Here is a 16,716-nt window from a genome sequence, read left to right on the forward strand (position 1 = left end):
GGTGTGTGAGCGCAGCTCCGCCCCTCAGTGGGAGGAGTCCTTCTACTTCCTGGTCCGGGAGCCGGAGCGCGAGATGCTGATCATGAAGGTGAGACGTGACCCCATGGGGTCATGACCCCACACTCATGACCCCATGGGGTCATGACCCTGTGGGTGTGGGAGGTAACATTCAGAGCATTGTACTGTGATTACATTGAGGGCATTTAGCAGAGGCTTTAATCCAAGCGACTTACAATAAATACATTTGTCAGAAGAAAGTGTCGGTACTGTCACTGTCGGTACAGTAAGGATGTTCATAGAACAAGTGCCAAGCACAAACACAGTTCAAATGAGCACGACTACGACGCTAAACACAAACGTTCTTAGTTTCTGTACTCACCAGCAGCAACTCAACATGCAACAACCGTCTTCAAGACAAATGTACATGTAATTGAATTCATCAATATGATGCTATGTACTGGTTTGGTGTTCCTCCTCCCAGTTGTCCAGCGCCTGGGACCAGCCCATGGGCTCCCTGGTGCTCCCAGTCAGAGACCTGCTGTCTGAACCACAGCTGGTCCTGGACCAGTGGTTCCCCCTGGACGGAGCCTCACCTGAGAGCCAGGTGCTGCTGAGGGCGGAGCTTAAGGTGAGGAGGAGGAGCCCCACCCCATGGGGACCTTAGCGCCCCACTCTTATTTTGAAACAAGTCTTCCAGTTCTCTGTCGTTGGCTTCAACAGGTTCTGGATTCCAAGATGGTGGACATGATGAGTGGCGACTCTCTGCCCTGCTCGGCGGCTGAGGCGGCGAGGAGCGGGCAGGTGAAGCTGTCCCTCTACGCCCAGGAGGGACGGCTGGTCGTCACCGTCCACGCCTGCAGGTACGATTCCTTTGCTTGTTGTACTTGACACACACATCATATTCATAGTATCAACTATTAAGGCTTAGTACAACATGAAGTCGACGTGGTGAACCTGAGAGAGGGTAAAATGGTCATATTCAACCAGTTTGATAATTGCATCATATTCTAATATAACCACCAAGAACTAGCCCAAATATTCTAAACTATAACACAACACAGAAAACTATGATATAAAAACAAGCCTTTTTGAAGTTCCAGGACCAAATAATTTGAAGCTACTGTCTGGGTTAGGCTAAGCTAACGCCTGAGTCCTGCTCTCTGCCGGCGTAGGGGTCTGTCGTCCGCGGGGAAGGACTCCGTCGACAGCTACGTCTCCCTCATGCTGCTGCCGGACAAGAACAAGGCCACCAAGAGGAAGACGTCGGTGAAGAAGAGGGACCTCAGCCCCGAGTTCAACGACAGGTCCGCTCAGCCGCTCATGGAACTCGATTCAATCCATTAACATTCAGGGCGTTTAGCAGACGCTTTTATCCAAATCGACTTACAATAAGTACATCTGTCAGAAGAAAGAGAAACAACAATATATCTCTGTCGGTACAGTAAGGATGTCCATAGACCCAAGTGCCAAGCACTAACAATCACTAGGTTAACCCATTCCCTGTATGCAACAAAGATAGCTAGAATAAGATGCTACACAATGCTAAGTACTGTTTTTAAGTGCCAGGAAGTACAACATACAATAAGTGCGTAAGAGGGGTGTGGGGGGGGTAAGGGGGAGGCTATGCAGACTCTAGGTGAACTCTGAACAAGTGATTCAATGGTTATTTTAGTCCTGTTCTTCTAATGCTGAGGTCGTCCGTGTCTCCTTGTGAAGTTTCGAGTACGGGCTGTCTCTGGACGAGGCCCAGCGAAGACACCTCAGTGTCACCGTGAAGGACAACTCGGCCTCCTTTAGGGGCCGCGACGTGATTGGACAGGTCAGTGTTGGACAGGGTCAGCTGTCACTCAGCTGGTCTTGGTGGATTCACGCTGTCCTCAGTAATCTCTGTGGTTGCACATATGTACAGTGTATATACACATGTTGGAGTTTTGTGTGTCTGGTATCTGTCTAATGTCTAATGTGATTCCCCCCCCCTCAATATACAGGCCCACATCGAGCTGGCTCAAGTCAACCTGCTGGAGGGGGTCACAGAGTGGTGCGTCTGTTAGCACACACACACACACTCACTCACTCACTCACTCACTCACTCACTCACTCACTCACTCACTCACTCACACATTCATACACACGCACACACACACATACAGAATACACATACTGGCTCCCTGGTACGGTATGGTTCCCTTGGTTTCTGACCCCGTTCTTTTCCCGTTCCGTAGGTTTGATCTGACGGAGGAAGCTGAGTAGTGGATCCATGCGATGACGTCACACAGATCACCATGACAACCCCCAGATGCTGCAACTCAGGACGTCCTTCCCCCGCTCGCCAAGTCCTCACGCCGACTGCTGACGCTCAACTTTACACACGCTTACAGTGTCTATACTCTGTATCTCTATAGAGACGTACCTGCGGTCGTTAACACACGCTTACAGTGTCTATACTCTGTATCTCTATAGAGGCGTACCTGCGGTCGTTAACACACGCTTACAGTGTCTATACTCTGTATCTCTATAGAGGCATACCTGTGGCCGTTTAAACACGCTTACAGTGTCTATACTCTGTATCTCTATAGAGGCATACCTGTGGCCGTTTAAACACGCTTACAGTGTCTATACTCTGTATCTCTATAGAGACGTACCTGCGGTCGTTAACACTCGCTTACAGTGTCTATACTCTGTATCTCTATAGAGGCATACCTGTGGCCGTTTAAACACGCTTACAGTGTCTATACTCTGTATCTCTATAGAGGCATACCTGTGGCCGTTTAAACACGCTTACAGTGTCTATACTCTGTATCTCTATAGAGACGTACCTGCGGTCGTTAACACTCGCTTACAGTGTCTATACTCTGTATCTCTATAGAGACGTACCTGTGGTTGGAAGTACACTATATCATTGTACTTAAGAGGAGACTCTGTTTTGGTCAGACATTCAGTCCAGTTGGGTCCAGACAGGCCGTATGGGGAAGATGTATGTCATAGCCTCTTTGTTGCAAGAGCATTTGAGTTCTGATGATGTGATGCAGTGAACAGACAGTGAACCGTTTCAGTTTGATCGATTTTGTTTTTATCTTCGAGATGTGTTTCATGGCAGTATTTTGGTTTCCAGGCAGTATTTTGGTTTCGTAACAGTATTTCAGATGAAGAGGATGCTGATGAAGGAAAGGTTACAGAGGTTGGATGTTTTAATGTTTTTATATTTCACAATGGCTTGCTTTGATTTGTGGCATATATACTTACATTATGTTTGAGGTATTTCAAACTTTTTACTTTTTTAATTTAATTGAAGTCTATATATATTTTTGGTTTTTCTAAGGAGAGATTTGGCATCGCAAAACATTTAAAAAATCTGTTTTTGTTGGATGATATTGCGAACAGGAAGGATTACATTTGTGAGTTGTTTGTGGAAATGTTACAATAAACCCTTTGCACACACAGGTATTTCTGTCCTTCTGTTTTTAATTTCAAGCTTGTATTTTAACTTTCTCATGAAATGCCCGTCCATTTGCTGGAGTGGCAGATTTATAACTGGAGATACCCAATGGCATTGCTTATATCCTGAAGCATGGATCTCGTCAGTGTGGGAAGTCGCACTAACTGATCTGGCATATGTCTTTTAATCCTATAACATGTAAAAACGTCGTCAATAATCCCGATCGACAACATTTACACCCGCGGACCTTGCTATAAGGTATGCACAGTAGCGGTTCTACATTACTCCGTGCGCCCCCCCCCACCGGAAAGTTGTTGACGTGTGTGTGTGTGTGTGTGTGTGTGTGTGTGTGTGTGTGTGTGTGTGTGTGTGTGTGTGTGTGTGTGTGTGTGCGTGTGCGTGTGCGTGTGCGTGTGCGTGTGCGTGTGCGTGTGCGTGTGTGTGTCGCCACTACCGCCACTAGTGGGTGCACGTACATGTTGGGATTTCTTTCCTTGCAACTCTTTCACTTTCAGTTTGGAAGAGAAGACCGTCGGGTGCGTCTAGCTGCTCACGTACGTATGTATAAAGGTTTTAGTTGATATAAAAGAGACCTAGAGACTTAGTTAACATTACAAGGGTGGATCTGAGGTTATAATGTATAGTCCAGCGGTATGTAAACCATTAGGCCTGGTACTAGTTCGCCTTACTTACGAAACGAAAGTTTAACCGAGCTGTGAGTCGTAGCTATAGTAAGTTAAATCTTGAGCCGTTGGCCTAATGATAATATAATAACCATAATTATAATGAACCACTTCGCATTGCATTCAGAACTCGTTTCTAATTAAATGTACACCATGAATTATCACCAGGATTGTATATAGGCCTACACGTATATACACTAGTACCAGAAGACCTATGATTCGCCTCTTGAGTGACATGTCTGTTTTCCCCGCAGCAGGATGTCCCACCCCAGCAGTAGGCCTACGTCCCCTCCCAGCATGACCCCATCCAGCCTGCCTTACAGGATGGGGCCCACTGAAACAGTGAGTGGCCCTTGGTTTCTTAAGGAGAAAGGAAAAGTTATGTCATGGATCAGATTTGGTGCTTTAATCGTTGGACCTTCAAATCACATTCCAGCACTTAATTACGTTGTTTGACACTCACGTTACAGGTATGTACACACCAAGTTATGAAACATACCATGTTAGAAACCCAACGGGTGCAACCGGTAAGACTGGAACCCAAGACCAGGGGACGAAGGCAGGGCTGGAACTATCTAGACTATGATTCAGCTCAAATAAAATATTATATTTCAATCATATATTCAATAATAATGTTGTCCTAAGCATCCACAACATTAATGTTATTTTAGATTTAGAATTAGTGATCACCTTTAATCTATAGCAATACAGAATGTGGGGTTTGTATGTTATTATTCTGCCCAAAACATCACCATAAAACCAACCTCTAATAATGTCTTGTCTATTCTCAGAAGGTAACTACTTGAACATGAGCAGGATGTCGTATTTAAAGGTCCCATCACATGCCACCAGGTGTGGTGTGATTAGCCGTTACAAGCCGTTTTGGAAATCTGCCCCTTATGACATCACAGGTGGGTGTGTCCACCTAGATAGTGTGACAGATAGATGAGCAACGTTTGCTACAGTCCACTGGGTAGGCTGATAGACTGATCTATCCAGCACACATCTAGGTGGACATGCCCACTTGTGGTGTCATAAGGGGCAGATTTCCAAAACGGCTTGTAACTGCTAATCACGCCACACCTGGTGGCATGTCATGGGACCTTTAATAATATGTATGTCTTTCTTTCTTTCAGGGAAACAATTCTTACTCCATGAATAACGACTCGAGTACTAGAAGAAAAACAAGTTCATTGGATTTTGAGCACACTAATGCTAAAGAGGTTCCTAATGGGGTAAACCTTCCCTTCTGCAGAGTCACTAGACTGTTAATATTGTGACATTGATTTAAATATATGCGCTTCACACATTTTCAAGGCTAGAACTATGCTTGTTTCACACATTTTCAAGACTAGATCTATGCTAGTTTCACACATTTTCAAGGCTAGAACTGCTAGTTCCACACATTTTCGGGGCTAGATCTATTCTAGTTTCACAAATTTGCAGGGCTAGAAGTATGCTATTTCACACATTTTCAAGGCTAGAACTGCTAGTTCCACACATTTTCGGGGCTAGATCTATTCTAGTTTCACAAATTTGCAGGGCTAGAACTATGCTATTTCACACATTTTTGGGACTAGAACTATGCTAGTTTCACACATTTCAAGGCTAGAACTATGCTAGCTAGACTATGCTTCAGGTCAAATCAAAAATGCAACTGTCATATTTCAATCAGAGAAAAAGATAGCGTGAACATGATGTCTGATGAAGGAGAAGAAACAACAATAAGACATAACTCATAAAGCCTTCCACACCATTCTCTGAGAAATATCAAATGTTTAGAAGAAATATCAAATATTACACTTTTGCAATATTCCCTGATCTTCACAACATGTTATTTTAATAATGTAGTATCGACAATACAATAAAGTACAATAAAGTATCGACACAATTATTGTTATTTTAGATTTAGAATTAGTGATCATCTTTTAATCAATAGAAATATGAAATGTGCGGTTTGTAAAGTATAGATGTTATTATTCAGCCCAACACTTAACCATCATAGTCAAACTCTGATAATGTCTTGTCTATTCTCAGAAGTTAACTGCTTGAACATGAGCAGCAGGATGTCAAAAACAATAGTCTACCATTGTGTAGTTGTATTCAATAACATGTAATATGTCTTTCTTTCTCACAGGAAAACAATTCTAATGACCAGAGGACTGGAAGTAAAACCAGTTCACTGGATTCAGAGCCCCCTAATGCTAAAGAAGTTCCTAACGGGGTAAACCTTCCCTTCTGCACAAGGACTGTGTTGACATAGAGGCATTGATTTAATTATATACGCTTCACACATTTTCACTATATTCATATTAATCAGCCACTCGTCCATAAATCCCAAGATTAAGTGCCTGAATTAGGAGCAATTAGTGTAGGAACCTACACTGAATTGTATTTGACGATGCATTGAACAGAGGTGTAACTAAAGGGCAGGAGCCAAGAGTGTGTTCTGTTAATTCAGTGCAGTGTGTTTTGCTTTTATCTTCGGTATTTGGCGTTTCACTTTCAGACTCCTCAGAAGAAGGATACACCTGTAGCTACTGTTCATCTGGAGGTATTCTGGCCTGAGGGAGGATGTCCACTCAGGTGGGAGTCAGTACTTCAAAAAGCTCTGCAAAGTTGGTTCAACAAAAACCCCAAAAACACAGTCATCACCGAGTGTGTAAATCTAACTGGTCAAACTGGTCAAAAGGAAGGACGTGTGAAGCTGGAGATAACACCGGCTTCAGGTAATTACAGGTTGGATTTTTTGGATGGAACATGAAATGAACATCCAATCAAATGTGTAACAATGAAAGGTGATTTGAACAGGAGGGCAGGAGGATCTGTTCAGTGAAGTCACCCAGCTGACCCTGAGGGACCAAGACAAGACAATAGCCAGCGTGAGGCGTCTTACTGAGGGGGGTTCTACCCCAGTAGACAATGACACCGACCCTACTCTGTTAACCCCATCTGCACCACCTGTGAGTAGCAATACTACCATGCCTACTAGTACTAATCACAATAATAATTCATAGTATTCATTGCATTTATATATCTCTCGTCATGGCACTCAGAGTGCTTTACCTAGAGCGTGGGGGTTGTCACCAATCCTCCACTACCAGTGTGAAGGTCACACCACAGTTTCCCAATCAGTCTGGCTTTGCTCCCTTTAAAACCAACTTTCAAAACCCGTGAACCGGCCAATCAGCAATAGGGGGAGGGAGTTTTAGTTCCTAACGAGTCCCATCTTGGCTTGGCACTAATTGATATCCACATATAGGCAAAGCCTTACGTTCTTTACTCAAAAGGAAAGCAGAAACATCTCTTCTGAGAAAAGCTGTGCAATTTCTTTTTCCTATTTTAATTACATTTTTCTGATAAAAATAGTTTTGATTGCTACACTTTCGTTGGGGGGCACCATTGATTCATTCTGCAGACTGTGGCGCTGTGCTCCTTGCTTCCTTTAGAATTTAAACTCCCTCCCAGTAGCGCTGATTGTTGTTGAGGGGCCCGACTGAGTTTCAGCGAGAAACTGATGTGTGAACTCATGAGATCAGGCTAGTCTCACGAGGCTCCACCACACACTGGAGAGGTGAGGAACAAAAGAATACAATGAAAGACCAGGGGTAATGATGTCGCCATGTTACAAGAGCCAGGTTGAGAGTTTTGCCAGGTCACCGGAGTTAACACCCCTACTCTTGCGATGAGTGTCATGGACTCTTTAGTGACCACAGGGAGTCAGGACCTCGGTTTAACGTCTCACCCGAAAGACTGGCAATGGGCAAGAATTAAAGAAATGATTACCCTCCTTGTTTGTTTGCTAATATATTGCATTTTAATCCAGGAGCCTGTGAGCTGCACTATACCGCTGGTCCTCTTCTGGTACGTCAACCAGGTCTACAGAGAGAAAATCAAACGCATCGAGGAAGAAAATGGAGTTCAAATCAAAAAGGATGTGCTGGTGTCCTTCAACAGTGACCCCAGCACTGGAGCAGACCCAACCAAGGCTCTCTCTGAATTCACCGATCTAGTCCAGTCTTGTTTCGGAGACTCCAACTGCTCCTCTTACTCCCATGAGCCCGGTCAAGTGGACTGGGAGAAAGCAATTCAATTCATCCAGCAGGATCACGGTAAGCTGATGCTTACCGTATCCCCCCATGATGTGGAGGTGTGTGGGCCAATGAAAAGCCTGAAGACTTTCGAAACCATTTCAAAAATGCAAAAGAAAATCCTTAATACTCAGATTCCTGGTCCGTCATCTGCAGGGGAAGCTCAAGGGAGTTCACAAAGGGTCAGCATGAACTTCAGAGACCCTCTGCTCAGCTCTGGTGTAGCAATGGATCCAGCACATTGGGTGGTAATAACTACCCTCTTTAAGACAAAGTTGGCAGACCTTGAAAAAAGGTTTGGGGTGACATTTTCTTACGTACAGGTAACACGTAAAGTCAAGGCAAGAGCTGAAATGCCAAAAGACGCCGTTACCCTGGAGAGCCACGCCCTCAGAGCTCTGCTGTGTCTGTACCAGAAAGTGGCCACCTCGGTGCAGAGCTGCTCCCTGCAGAGCCAGAGCCAGAGCCAGATCCACCTCGTGGGCGAGAGACTGGCTGGACTCCCTGGGATCGTCCCAGACCTCCACGGGGACCAGTGGAGGATCATCGGCCTGCCAAAGGACCTGCGCCTGGCTGTGGACCACATCGAGAGTGACCTAGGAAGATCTGTCTTCAGGGAGGAGGACAAGCAGAGGATTGGACACCTGAGATATGGAGTCGACTCTAGCGGAGGGAGTGACATGGTGGGGGGCAAACCCCCGGTAAGGGGAGCCCCGGCAGCTGAAGAAGAAGACAAGTGTCCTGTTTGCCTGGATCAAATTACAAACAAGAAAACGCTACCGTGCACCCACGCGTTGTGCAAGGGATGTCTGGACAACTTAGTGGGAAAGATGGGACCCACCTGTCCGATATGTAAAGCTATTTTTGGAAAAATGAGAGGAGACCAGCCTGACGGAACAATGACATATGAAACTCAACATACTTCACTTCCAGGTTTCTGGAGATATGGCCATATATTGATCAAATATGAGATTTATCCTGCAAAACAAACGGTACAAATGATAATTTTATATCAATCTATAAAGATACATGAATATGTTTCTTGTATCTGCATATATGCACATATTCTTTTTTTGACATTTCTGACGCTACAACTTCACCCCCTGCTCTGTATCCCAAGGCCCGCCATCCCAACCCTGGGAAGCAACATCATGGCACCCAGAGACGGGCGTACCTCCCAGACAACGCAGAAGGCCAGGAGGTGCTGAAGTTACTGAAGAGAGCCTTCGACCAGAGGTTGATCTTCACGGTGGGGACCTCCCGTACCTCGGGGTCTGAGGACCAGGTCACCTGGAATGACATCCACCACAAGACCAGCATTAGTGGAGGCCCAGCGAGGTAGGCCGTTGTCCATGCCTTAGCTTACATTTGGATGTTCTGAGGCTGATAGCCGAGACAGGTACCCTGGAAATCCAGAGTTCTCACAAGAGCACAATTTGAATTTGCTCAACAAGTCACTCTGGGAACAAGCAATATAATCCCTCCCCGATGCCCCTCTCCCAGCACATTAACCAATCACATCGGTGTATCTGATATAGGCGGGCCAAAAGTGATGCTGTTTTACCGATCGGATACGGCCAGTCTTATCTATTGGTTAGCTCCGCTGGTCTAGATACGTCACCCCTTGTATTCTTCTGATTGGTCGTAGTGTTATCCAATTGCGTGCAGTGATATTTTCAAATGCATGCTTTGGGCTGCCCCTCGAGTTGGGCCATTTTCATTACTCGTTGCCAGACCCTACAGCTTTCTAGATGTGGCTCTGGATTTCCAGGCTAGTAGACAGGAGGGATTAATCCACTAATGTGTGAACTGTTTGGCAGCTTTGGGTATCCAGACCCGGACTACCTTCTGAGGGTGAAGGAGGAACTGAAGGCGAAAGGCATCGAGTGAAGTCCTCTCATTAGAAGAAGAACAGTTTAATTTGAAGATCCAATCCGCATCACTTAGACCAATCAAACTTTGAATGTATCTGTCTTTTGAATTAACACAGGGAATGTGTCATATAGTCCAAATGGTTTAATGGGTATTTCAGAAAATATAATTGCAATAGGATGTCTGTTTGATTGATACTGATTGTATTCTGATTGGGTTATCACAATGACTGTTTGAATATCTTGCTGATTGTTACGTTGAAAGGTTTATTGAATGAGAATATATATACAGTATATAATAGAAATTATGTTAAATTAAGAAGAGAAGGCTTCCCCTGTACAATATTGTTAGCGCCTTCAAAATATCAGCGTAGACTGTAAAAGTAGACAACTATTACATTGTTTACTGTTCAATTTCTCATTGTAGTTGATGCACATAAATAACTGGCTTTTAATGGAAAATTATTGTAGTAACATTTAAATAATTTATACTTACAAACCAAGAACAAATCAAATGTGTGTGTGTGGATTAACTAAATAGTTGCATGATGGTGATTGAAGTTTATTGAACATTTAAAGTGTGATTAGCATAGATCAAAGATAACAGAAACATGATAGTATAGTAGTGTGGCTTCTTTATGTTCTCATTACATTATCAATAAAGCCAGATGATAGACAATTCTCTTTTTACGTTTATTCCATCCTGTAACTTGTCGCTAATCGTCTGCACGTCATGATGGCTCATGATGGTCTCTGGGCGTGTATCGAACTATGTGGGCGTGTCACTGGCTCTCTGGGCGTGTATCGAACCATGTGGGCGTGTCATGTGCTATGTAGGTCCCAACACTTTCACTTTCGATTTAAAGAAGAGAATTAAGAAGCGAACCATCGGGTGAAGTAAGTTGAACACGTATGCAACTAAACATTGTACCTGCTGTATGTTTGTGTGTGTGTGTGTGTGTGTGTGTGTGTGTGTGTGTGTGTGTTTAAAGAGAACGAGGAACAGACTCGGGTGTGAAAGCATTTTATCAGAACGGGGAAATGTCTTAATCTCAGACAGTAACCGGGTCCGACTGACAGCTAAATAAGCAAGAGGCTATTTCTGAAAAAAACTAAAACTTCAGTGTCATATGACCGGTCTGGTCCCGACGTTGAATACCGACCAGGTGTAACAACCAGTTAACGACCTATTGGATCAGCCTGTTGGGGGCTCTGAACCAGTCTGTCCAGTCTGGCCCACATTCAACCAGCTGACATGCAAACCTGATTTCATATCTGTTACTGCCATAAGACTATAAAAAAATAGATTATTTCACGACCTGGGCCTGTCAACCTGGCAATAACGTGACAGGCTCCACGTTGGCAATTTAAAAAAAACAATGACGTATTTTGTTCATAATAATGATGACGAGTCGTTGATTTCTGAAAACTTTTAGCCAGGATTACCGAGATGGAAAACAAAGCCACCATTCGTCTGAAGGTAGATTGGCCAGAAGGACTACCTCAGCAGCCGGAGGTCGAACTTCAAAAGGTTCTGCAAACCTGGTTAACCGAATCCGCCAGCAGGACTGTCTGGAAGTGTCAGAGTGTAACTTCTCCACAAGATGGAGCTGTTGAGGCGGTGGTTTCAGCCTCTTTAGGTAGGCCTCGTTTAATTCGCTTTCGTTTTGAATAAGAAAAATGTAAATCCCAATGACATGTCTTTTATCAACCAAATGTTTGTTCAATCTCAAGAACATCTATTCGCTCAACAAACTACGCTGACCTTGAAGCATCAGAGAACTGCGTTAGTGACTCGTGTTCTGCCTGGAGATGAGCTGCCAGAGGCCCGAGCAGAAGACATCCCTCTGCCAGATGACCTCTCCTCCAACCCCTCATCCGGACCGCCTGTAAGTAGAGCTCTCTGCCGACGTCATTGACCGCAGAGTCGCTCACCAGCTTCCGCAAAAGACTCAAGACTCACTTGTTCAGAGTTCACCTGGACTCTGCATTTGGATAAAAGCATCTGCTAAATGCCCTGAATGTAAATGTAGACGTAAGTAATGTGGAAGTAGAGTGGAAACTAAATGCGTCATCTTCCTTGTTTGTTTGCTAATATATTGCATTTAAATCCAGGAGCCTGTGAGCTGCATTGTACCACTGGTCCACTTCTGGTACGTCAACCAGGTCTACAGAGAGAAAATTAAACGCATCGAGGAAGAAAACAGAGTTCAAATCCAAAAGGATGTGCTGGTGTCCTTCAACAGTGACCCCAGCTCTGGAGCAGACCCAGCCAAGGCTCTCTCTGAATTCACTGATCTAGTCCAGTCTTGTTTAGGAGACTCCAACTGCTCATCTTACTCCCATGAGCCCGGTCAAGTGGACTGGGAGAGAGCACTTCAACTCATCCAGCAGGATCGAGAGAAGCTGATGCTTACCGTGTCCCCCCATGAGGTGGAGGTGTGTGGGCCAATGAAAAGCCTGAAGACTTTCGAAACCATTTCAAAAATGCAAAAGAAAATCCTTAATACTCAGATTCCTGGTCCGTCATCTGCAGGGGAAGCTCAAGGGAGTTCACAAAGGGTCAGCATGAACTTCAGAGACCCTCTGCTCAGCTCTGGTGTAGCAATGGATCCAGCACATTGGGTGGTAATAACTACCCTCTTTACGACAAAGTGGGCAGACCTTGAAAAAAGGTTTGGGGTGAAATTTTTTTACGTACAGGATAAAGTCATGGCAAGAGCTGAAACGCCCAAAGACGCCGTTACCCTGGAGAGCCACGCCCTCAGAGCTCTGCTGTGTCTGTACCAGAGAGTGGCCACCTCGGTGCAGAGCTGCTCCCTCCAGAGCCAGAGCCAGATCCACCTTGTGAGGAAGAGACTGGCTGGACGCTCTAGGGTCATCTTAGACCTTCACAGGGACCAGTGGAGGATCATCGGCCGGCCAGAGGACCTGCGCCTGGCTGTGGACCACATCGAGAGCGACCTAGGAAGCGTCTTTGAGGAGGAGGACAAGCAGAGGATTGGATGTCCCAAAAGTGATGATCCTGGATGTGTTATTGCGTGAGAGCCAGCCTCTATACAAGTCCCGTTTCATTTACTCAAAGCCAAAAAAATGGTGAATCTCTAAATAATATTGCATTGTCCCCTACTGGACTCTGCTATCTGCCAGGGCTCCCAGTACACTGATGTTAATGGTTCACATGAGATCCTGGCAGAAGTAGGGGTTTAAAGTTAATGAGTCAGGAAATAAGTATCCAATCACTTCTTTAATTTATCTATCTATATATTTTTTTTTTTGGCCTGACATTTATTAGGCCCTATATGCAGATTTACTTTAGAATTATAAATTGAATTAGATTATATAGCAATGTTACATTAAAACTATTAAACTAAAACTATTTCAACCTATCAACAATGTCAGCCGACTGAAAGAAGACGAAAAAGAGTGCTCTCTGTACAGTTTTTCCATTTTATTTTATTTATAACAATACCTTTTATTTAGTTTGCAAAGTACTCCAGCAAAAAGTAAAACATTATTCTCTTTCCAGAAGAAGTCTGCGTTTCCATGCATTGTGTACTATAAAAGCTATGTGACATTGGTAATTAAAAACAAAGGCTAATCAAAAACAATCCCACGAATGGTCGTATGATTTAAAACAAACACGAGGCGCCGTAGCGGTAAAATGATTGTACTTTCAATCGAAGACGAGAAGGCAGCAGAGACATCAGACTAAAATAAACACCCCATGTTGACTCCTTGTGTTGTATAAAGAACTTGTTATCCGGGTTATGATGAGATCGCTGGAGCGTTCCACATGCAGTAAGGTACGACTAACCACCCCCACCGGGCCGGAGCAGCGTCTGGGGTCAGCGGCAGAGCGTAGGGGTGGGGCAGGGTGGCCATTTTGGTGGCAGTAGCAGCAGCACGGGGTGGGGGTGAGGAAAGATAAACAGCAACAGCTAAGTAAGCGGCTGAAGGAAAATGCATTTGAGACCCGATGCTTTAGAAAAAAATGCAAAAGAACCGGCCCTTAATATTTCTAAAGGCAGAAACTGGACTTGACCGCTTTTTCGACAGGGAGGAAACGCTCAACAATCAGACCTTATCCCTGCGGGGTGATCGTAGTCTCTCTATTGTCGTTGAGAAAGCCTTCACAGTCCACTCATCACTGTTCACACTAGCCCACATTGGGTGAGCAAATCCATTCTCACCCAATGAGGTGAGAATGGCATGTCGGACCAATCACACGCAACCTTCAACGACTCCCATCCCCCCACTACACGCCTCCCTCACCCTCCCACTGCACCCACGCTCTGAACACACAGATTGTTGATGAAACGCACCCACGTTTACCTGCCTTGGGTTCTACGGCTTTCAAGGGTTTGTGCGATGTTGATCGAGGAGAGTGTGCGTTAATACTGTACTATGGTGTTGCCCTCCGATATCTTTTATATATGTGCTCCACACAAAACTCTAATAAGACATCGTAAAAGTTGTCTCTTCCACTCTACCAACAGTGTTTTCAACAGGATTGGTACCCATGTATAAAAGAGCATCTCGGCTCCCAGTCAACGCGAACAGCTGGCACTGGTGAAATGGAACAACTCTTTTCTATACAATTCATATAAAAATAAAAAAATTAAAATTGCTCCAATGACAACTACTTTTTTTTCAAATTTTCTCATTTCAATTTCATTTTTGCAAGGAGGTAGTGGCTATTTAGGTACGGGGGAGAAGGAATACTTGTAAATGAAAAATCTGTCATAGAAAAATGTGATTCATTTTTTTTTTGACGAGGAATCTGAAAAGAACAAAATATAATACTGCAATCACATACAAAAGTAGTCCTTCATTTTGTACATTTTATACAGTGTTCAAACTTTTTTCGTCGATTTGCTCTCGGCTGTTTTTTTTTCTCTCCCTCTCCCTCTCTCTCTCTTTCTTTAAAAGGCAAAATGGGGGTGTGTTGGGACCGCGTGGCCCCCGGGGGGGCCCGTCTACGCCAAGGGGTCCACCAGGGGCTCCTCATCCCCCCGTGACAGCAGCTCCTTCTTCTCGTCCGTGCTGGCCAGGGAGTTGCGGCTGTTGTGCGCGCCCATGTACAGCGTGGCGTACACCGGGTTGGTGAAGTTGGTGGGCTGGGGGGGAAGAACCAAGAGTTTACAAAGCTTTATTGACCAAGCATCGCGTGGACACACACACACACAAGGACCTCCTGGGTTGAAATAATAGTGAGGTTCGTTTTGTTAGGAGGGGGGAGGGGGGGGTGGTTAGGGTTAGGGTTAGGGTTAGGGTACCCTACCCGTTGTGCTCATCTCGCGAACGGTACCTTGTCGGGGTCCAGGGTGAAGTCGGCGTCCAGCAGCTCCCCGGCGTCCTCATCCGGCCCCCCCTCGTAGATCTTGTAGGCGGGGTTCCCGATCTCCACGTTCATGGCTCCGTTGCTCATCCTCTGGTGCTGGAAACCCTTGGCCCTGCGGCAACAGAAACAGGTTGGTCACCGCGGCAACGCTACAGTGCGCGCGGGGGGGGGGGGGGGAGGGGGGGGGTACGCGGTGCAGGCGGGGGGCACGAAGGGGGGGGGGGGGGGACGGACGGGAACAGACGGGGAGGAGGACAGCACCTCACTTTCACCAAGCCGACATGTCAGCCAGGCAGCAGGCGCCCCTCGGGCTCCTCCCCCTGAGCCTGACTGCAGCGCGGAGTGGGAGGTCCTGAGTGACACTCCAGACCACCTCAAAACAAACAGAGACAGCGCTATTCCACTCCGCCAAGGACCACCGCCACGGACCCCCGTATTAACCACGCCCCCCCCCCCATGTGTCACTACGGACCCCCGTGTCACTAGGGACCCCCCCCGTGTCACTAGGGCCCCCCGTGTGTCACTACGGGCCCCCGTGTCACTACGGGCCCTTGCCTCGGCAGAATGCTGTCAGCATGCCGGCCCCTGAGTGCGGCCGACATGCTGGGACGTCACGGCGGCGCGGTGCGGCGCGGAACACGCCACAGACAGGGGGTACGGGGTACGGGGGGCAGGGGGCACTCCAAGCAGCCCACACACATGTCTACAGGGGGGGGGGGAAGAAATCTGCCCTCGGGGCCCCTGGGAGGGCCGGCGAGGAGCGACAAGGGGACACTAGGACAGGTTTGAGAAGGGCTTTGGGGACACGAGGACAGACGGCACCCAGGAGGAGAGCCACGCCCCGGTCCAGACAGACACACCGACCACGGAGCCCGCACCGCACAACAACAACAACAACAACAACAACAACAACAACAACATCCACAACCACAACCACAACAACAACGAGTGATGGGCGAGGGAGAGAGAGAGAGAGAGCAGGAGGACAGAAGGAGAGGAAGACGATGGTGAAGGCACGACCCTGACAACCGTTACCGGGAGTGCCGTGGGCATGACTTGGCGAGCCCGCTAGACCTGAGGAGCAGAACAGAGGTCATTGAGGAGAGGGTGCAGGGTGTGTGCGTGTGTGTGAGTGTGTGTGTGTGTGTGTGTGTGTGTTTGTGTTTGTGCCTCTGAACGTGCGTGCGTGCGTGTGTGCGCACACGCGCGTGTGTGTGTGTGCGTGTGTGTGTGTGTGCGTGTGCGTGTGAGTGCGTGCATTCATGTGTGTGTGTGTGTGTGTGTGTCTCAC

General features: G+C 46.3%; 4 protein-coding genes across 6 annotated transcripts in view; 3 read left to right on the forward strand and 1 right to left on the reverse strand.

Annotated features, from left to right (window-relative positions):
- Positions 1–3,444, forward strand: part of esyt1b (extended synaptotagmin-like protein 1b) — a 28,904-nt gene extending 25,460 nt beyond the window's left edge. The window contains exons 46-52 of the mRNA XM_084464639.1: positions 2–88; positions 482–628; positions 721–860; positions 1,173–1,304; positions 1,717–1,819; positions 1,989–2,038; positions 2,223–3,444. Coding sequence (XP_084320765.1) covers positions 2–88; positions 482–628; positions 721–860; positions 1,173–1,304; positions 1,717–1,819; positions 1,989–2,038; positions 2,223–2,250 — 687 coding nt within the window. The 3' untranslated portion in view covers positions 2,251–3,444. The remainder of the gene's footprint in view (position 1; positions 89–481; positions 629–720; positions 861–1,172; positions 1,305–1,716; positions 1,820–1,988; positions 2,039–2,222) is intronic.
- Positions 3,445–3,934: 490 nt separating this feature from the next.
- On the forward strand, positions 3,935–10,760 carry dtx3lb.2 (deltex E3 ubiquitin ligase 3L b, tandem duplicate 2). Of its 3 annotated transcripts, XM_084464162.1 has the most exons (10): positions 3,935–3,990; positions 4,374–4,461; positions 5,256–5,354; positions 6,257–6,343; positions 6,629–6,848; positions 6,931–7,082; positions 7,946–8,231; positions 8,367–9,202; positions 9,331–9,548; positions 10,031–10,760. In XM_084464162.1, the coding sequence occupies exons 2-10, from the start codon at positions 4,378–4,380 to the stop codon at positions 10,098–10,100; spliced, it is 2,052 nt and encodes a 683-aa protein (XP_084320288.1). In that variant the 5' UTR covers positions 3,935–3,990; positions 4,374–4,377; the 3' UTR covers positions 10,101–10,760. The 3 variants fall into 3 exon arrangements, with proteins under 3 accessions (XP_084320288.1, XP_084320286.1, XP_084320287.1); XM_084464160.1 differs by having other exon boundaries at positions 7,946–9,202; XM_084464161.1 differs by having other exon boundaries at positions 3,940–3,990; positions 4,377–4,461; positions 7,946–9,202.
- A 180-nt stretch (positions 10,761–10,940) lies between these two features.
- On the forward strand, positions 10,941–13,126 carry dtex3lb.1 (deltex E3 ubiquitin ligase 3L b, tandem duplicate 1; the record flags this gene model as incomplete). Its single annotated transcript, XM_084464226.1, has 4 exons — positions 10,941–10,978; positions 11,518–11,721; positions 11,816–11,970; positions 12,197–13,126. Exons 2-4 carry the CDS (start codon positions 11,532–11,534, stop codon positions 13,124–13,126), a joined length of 1,275 nt encoding a protein of 424 aa, XP_084320352.1. The 5' UTR covers positions 10,941–10,978; positions 11,518–11,531.
- Positions 13,127–15,034: 1,908 nt separating this feature from the next.
- LOC311338883 (low-density lipoprotein receptor-related protein 1-like) overlaps positions 15,035–16,716 on the reverse strand; it is a 29,515-nt gene continuing 27,833 nt past the window's right edge. The window contains exons 43-44 of the mRNA XM_084464225.1: positions 15,393–15,537; positions 15,035–15,201 (exon numbers count right to left, since the gene is read on the reverse strand). Of these exons, the coding sequence (XP_084320351.1) occupies positions 15,061–15,201; positions 15,393–15,537 (286 nt within the window). The 3' untranslated portion in view covers positions 15,035–15,060. The remainder of the gene's footprint in view (positions 15,202–15,392; positions 15,538–16,716) is intronic.

The sequence above is a fragment of the Micromesistius poutassou genome (assembly GCF_964030765.1).
Source record: "Micromesistius poutassou genome assembly, chromosome: 2".
Lineage (NCBI taxonomy): Eukaryota > Metazoa > Chordata > Actinopteri > Gadiformes > Gadidae > Micromesistius > Micromesistius poutassou.

Bases quoted from the DNA above. Each gene is read 5' to 3' on its own strand.
- dtx3lb.2 (XM_084464160.1), top strand. From the start codon at position 4,378: ATGTCCCACCCCAGCAGTAGGCCTACGTCCCCTCCCAGCATGACCCCA. The intron at 4,462-5,255 runs GTGAGTGGCCCT...TCTTTCTTTCAG, and splicing joins GGATGGGGCCCACTGAAACA to GGAAACAATTCTTACTCCAT. The intron at 6,344-6,628 runs GTAAACCTTCCC...TTTCACTTTCAG, and splicing joins CTAAAGAAGTTCCTAACGGG to ACTCCTCAGAAGAAGGATAC.